This window comes from Entelurus aequoreus, linkage group LG13, assembly GCF_033978785.1.
Source record: "Entelurus aequoreus isolate RoL-2023_Sb linkage group LG13, RoL_Eaeq_v1.1, whole genome shotgun sequence".
In the NCBI taxonomy this organism is placed as follows: domain Eukaryota; kingdom Metazoa; phylum Chordata; class Actinopteri; order Syngnathiformes; family Syngnathidae; genus Entelurus; species Entelurus aequoreus.
In genome coordinates, this window is record NC_084743.1 from 26931456 (window position 1) to 26936601 (window position 5146).

The 5146-nt window shown below is 41.4% G+C and overlaps 1 protein-coding gene across 1 annotated transcript in view; it reads left to right on the forward strand.

Moving 5' to 3' along the window:
- The window catches only part of map3k19 (mitogen-activated protein kinase kinase kinase 19), a 68033-nt gene that overhangs the window by 62494 nt on the left and 393 nt on the right, over window positions 1-5146 (forward strand). The window contains exons 16-18 of the mRNA XM_062067181.1: window positions 2329-2567; window positions 2639-2891; window positions 4824-5032. Of these exons, the coding sequence (XP_061923165.1) occupies window positions 2329-2567; window positions 2639-2891; window positions 4824-5032 (701 nt within the window). The remainder of the gene's footprint in view (window positions 1-2328; window positions 2568-2638; window positions 2892-4823; window positions 5033-5146) is intronic.

Genomic DNA, 5146 nt, shown 5'->3' on the forward strand with positions numbered 1-5146 from the left:
ATATAACGGGGATACACTTCATGATTGATTAATAAACCAAGGCCTTGAATAGACCCATTAACCCTCATTGAATGTACACTACCGTTCAAAAGTTTGGTGTCACCCAAACAATTTTGTGGAATAGCCTTCATTTCTAAGAACAACAATAGACTGTCGAGTTTTAGATGAAAGTTCTCTTTTTCTGGCCATTTTGAGCGTTTAATTGACCCCACAAATGTGATGCTCCAGAAACTCAATCTGCTCAAAGGAAGGTCAGTTTTGTAGCTTCTGTAACGAGCTAAACTGTTTTCAGATGTGTGAACATGATTGCACAAGGGTTTTCTAATCATCAATTAGCCTTCTGAGCCAATGAGCAAACACATTGTACCATTAGAACATTGGAGTGATAGTTGCTGGAAATGGGCCTCTATACACCTATGTAGATATTGCACCAAAAACCAGACATTTGCAGTTAGAATAGTCATTTACCACATTAGCAATGTATAGAGTGTATTTCTTTATAGTTAAGACTAGTTTAAAGTTATCTTCATTGAAAAGTACAGTGCTTTTCCTTCAAAAATAAGGACATTTCAATGTGACCCCAAACTTTTGAACGGTAGTGTATACAATTAGATTACTAAAGTACATTGAATATCATTGCTCCTACTTTTGAGGGGGGAAAATATATTTCCTCCTCAGGGAATCAATTTACTGTGGTGGAGGGATTTGAGTGCCCAAGTGATTCTTAGATCGGGTTATTGTACTGAATTGTTGTAGGGGCCACTTTTCCAAATAGCTGAAGACTTAGGAGCCAGACTTTTTCCTTCCCTATCAATATTATTTTGAGAAACCAGCATCTTCTATAGTGGACATTGTTCAAAGTTCCTCTATATAAACAGGCCTCTAGTGTTTTTGTGAATTTTCTGCGAAAACATTAGTTTAGAACTGGGCCTTAGTGAACGGTCTTGCGTCATTTTGCTGGCCCCCAGTTGAATATCACTGTCCTAACAGCTATATTGTAGGGGGCTAAATAGCCCTGATAAAGTCACTCATGACAAACAGGTCCTATGTGACAGGCGAGACGAAGAATGATTCATCCATCCATCCATCCATTTTCTACCGCTTCTCCCGAAGACCAAAAATCAAGAGGGGACTTCACTCGGACGTAGAAACACCGGGCCCTCACTCTGGAGCCAGGCCTGGGGTAGGGGCGCCCACAGGCGAGCCTAAAGAAGATACCCAGGATTACTGACACCCCCTGTATATCCACCAACTGTGGAGGTAACTTAAGGGTCGGGTGCATTGTGCAAAGTGTGCGCCTTTGCAACCTGGTCTTTGTCAGCCAAATCTGGTGGTGTGTGGTAATGAGCTCAGTCATCTGGGAGTATCTCAGAGTACCGCTGCTGCTCCTTTGCATCCAAAAGAGCCAGTAGAGGTGGCTAAAGCATCTAGTGGAAGCCCCTAAATGTCTCCTTGGTGTTTCGGGCATGCCTAGCTGGAAAGAGGGAGGATTTGTCTTGCAGCTGGCCTGGGAAACAAGTCCAATCTGGCCCGCGAGATGAGTTTGCTAAGTGTAAAATTGAGCTGCATTTTTAAAATAAAGAACCTGCTGTTCTAAATGTGTCCACTAGATGTCGCAATAGCAACTTTGTTAGGCATGCAAATAGTTTATCCAGTGTGTGATCTACTGCAAATTGAAATAATAATAGTGCAATTGCTTTGTAGATACACTGAGATTAAGTCTAAATGTTCACTAACTTGAAGTGTTTTGTCAAGAGGATTATTTGTGATATGTACATTTTCAGAATGTACTTGTTCTATTTTGGGCCGGGGTAAAACAAAGAAAACAATCTGAAGTTGTCGTAGTTGTATTTCTAAGTTATAATGCCACGATTTTACCAGACCGGCCGACGTGAGAACACATTTTCCTTCATGCGGCCTCCTGAGCTAAAATGAGTTTGACACCCCAGCTCTAGTGCAACTGGAAAAGGTGGCCAGAGACCAGGAAGTCTGGGCTTCTCTACTGAGACTGCTGCCTCCGCAACCCAGATAAGCAGAATAAAATAGTTGGGTGTTACAGTTGGATACATTGGTGCAAAGCCACATGTCAGTGTTCTGCATTTAGCTCCAACCTGAAAATACTTTTGGGATTAACTGGTAAAGAACATGTGAGCTACACAATCTCGTCTAACATTACTGACCTCTGACATCACAATTGCTTTTTTGGATTAACAGAAAAATTCCCAGTCGCACTCCAAAATGTTGTAGAAACCTTTTTCTGAAGAGTTGAAGATATTCTAGCTAGATGTCCAAATAATTATAATGCATTTCAAATATCTATCTCACCAGGTATACTGTGGTCTGACCAGTCAGGGCCAGTTGATTGCTGTGAAACAGGTGGCTTTGGACACCGCTGACCCAAAGGCTGCAGAGAGCGAGTATGGTCGGTTGCAGGGAGAAGTAGAACTTCTCAAAACGCTGAGCCACACCAATATCGTTGGCTTCCTTGGGACCTCTCTCTATCAGCACATGGTTTCCATCTTCATGGAGTACATCCCAGGAGGATCTATCGCCAGCATTCTTCATAGGTTGGAATAAAATAAATGGTCCCATACTTAAAGATTTCCCCCTAATTAAATGTTTTCTGCTCTGCGCTCAGATTTGGTCCACTGCCAGAGCGTGTTCTCGCACTATACACCCATCAGATCCTGGAAGGGGTGGCCTACCTTCACTTGAACAGGGTCGTTCACCGTGACTTGAAGGGGAACAATGTGATGCTGATGCCCACAGGTGTGATCAAGCTCATAGACTTCGGCTGTGCACGCCGAGTCAGCTGCGTAACCCACAGCACCAACAGCAGTGGGGATCTGCTCAAGTCTGTCCATGGCACGCCTTACTGGATGGCACCAGAGGTAGATATGATGAAGCTCCAAAAGACCCATGCATCTCTCAAATAGTGGTCCAAAATATAATTGGAGCCCTCTTTTTGATTTTTAACCACTAGGCCAGTGTCCACCCTGAGATCGGTAGGTTGTGAGTTTAAACCCTGGCAGTCATACCAAATACTATAAAAATGGGACCCATTACCTCCCTGCTTGGCACTCAGCATCAAGGGTTGGAATTGGGGGTTAAATCAACAAAATGATTCCCGGGCGCGGCCACCGCTGCTGCTCACTGCTCCCCTCACCTCCCAGGGGGTGATCAAGGGTGATGGGTCAAATGCAGAGAATCATTTCGCCACACCTGTGTGTGAGACAATCATTGGCACTTTAACTTTTAACTTTTTCCAGTAGCCATATTTGGAGAATGTGTATTTATAATTTTGCCCAAAACCACTATTATTTTAAATAATGATGATTTTAAACTAAATTCAAAACACTTGTTTGTGGTTATCAGTGTTTCTTAACCATATCGTTGGGCTGCGAGCGCCCCCATGAGGGCAGCCCAAAAAATATATCAGCTCTGGTATGTATGGGCTGCAGCCATAGACATATATAAATGGCTGCAGCGACTCAGTTGTAATACACTTTTTCACCACTTGTGGCAGTAATGGCAATCTCCAACAAAGAAGAAGTCTGGAGCTTAGGTCATAGAGAAGTTTTTTAGGTGCAAAAAAATGACTAAAGTGTTGAAGCTGTATTTTTATTGTATTTTAATTTTATTGACAGTTTAGTTAATAAACATTAATTTAGTATGTACATTTATTTTTTGTCAGTTGTTTATGAGTCTGTGATATTTTTCTTATCAGTCTGACATAAGCCTAAGGTTTATGTTTTAAGTAAATAATCTTTGTGATTAATAGATGCTTTAATATCATTTGACAAGGTTGTATACTGTAAGTAGGTTAGATATAATTATTAAATACGATTAAATCTAAGAGTAAGATTAAGAATTCAGTGTTAATATTTGGGTGGACCTCGGGCCCCTCTGTAGTGAAAAAGTTGGGCGCCGAGGTTATGAAGGTTAAGAACCCCTGGTCTAGATACTTTGTATTGGATGTTTTGGTGTATAATTTTTGTAGTTTCTATTTGTTACATTAATAACCGTTTTTTTCAGCCTGTCCACAAAATGTTCGATTGTGGAGGCGTTCCCAGATTGCAAATGAAACCACGCCCCACGCTGTCCAAAAGTGTCATGATTTATCTTTTGAAATTCTGCACTGTTTATACATATTTTATTGCCATCGTTGCTAATTTTTTTTCCCGTATCACGGTCGAAAATAAACTTTTTACACCGAACAGATTCACCCGGTCACAACAGAGGTACATCTGCAAACTCTCAGATCGATTCGGAGTGCATTAAAAGGTTAGCATGTCGGGATTATTATGCGCATTCCAAGATTAGATGAAAATAATATTTTACCCTACCTTTTTTTGTTCCTCATAGCCCAAGGTAGAGGGCGGAGCTCCTTCCCTTGGCTGAGAATTTGACTTTATGTCCAAATAGGTACTCCCCCCTCGTGGTGATGTCATGACGTGGCCACACTGTAAAACCCTGCAAACAGAGGCATCCAAAACTGTGCAAGATGATGCCAAAATGCATGAATCTTATGATTTGACACTTTGGTATTGTTCAACACGAGTATCCAACTTTTATATTTCAAATATTCTCTTTAAAGTTGAAATAACTTACATCTTCATTTGACAAGCTTTTAAAGCATATGTCCACGTCATGTGTGAGTGACAGGAAGAAAAGCTCAAACTCGCTTTGGGGGTGGGAATCATTTGGCCCCAACTGTTGGTTTAGATCTCCAGACCCCAAATATAGGAGCTAAAAAAAATAGTCAGGTCCATAGAATATTTACTGTAACATAACAGTGACAAATTATTTTCCGCTCTATGCAGGTTATCACCGATACAGGATATGGCAGGAAGTCGGATATATGGAGTGTGGGTTGCACGGTCTATGAGATGGCCACAGGAAAACCCCCTCTAGCACACATGGACAAGATAGTGGCCTTGTTCTACATTGGGGCCAAACAAGGACTGATGCCTTCTTTACCTGACAGATTCTCAGACAGCGCCAAAGACTTTGTCAACATCTGCTTGACAAGGTGAGTGTGACTCTTCCTTGTGGATCAGCTCATTAGTCGGTGTTCACAAAGTAAACCTTTGAACAGAAAACTTTTGATTAAAAAGTCTGCTAATGAAATATCTTTCCTTTTAAG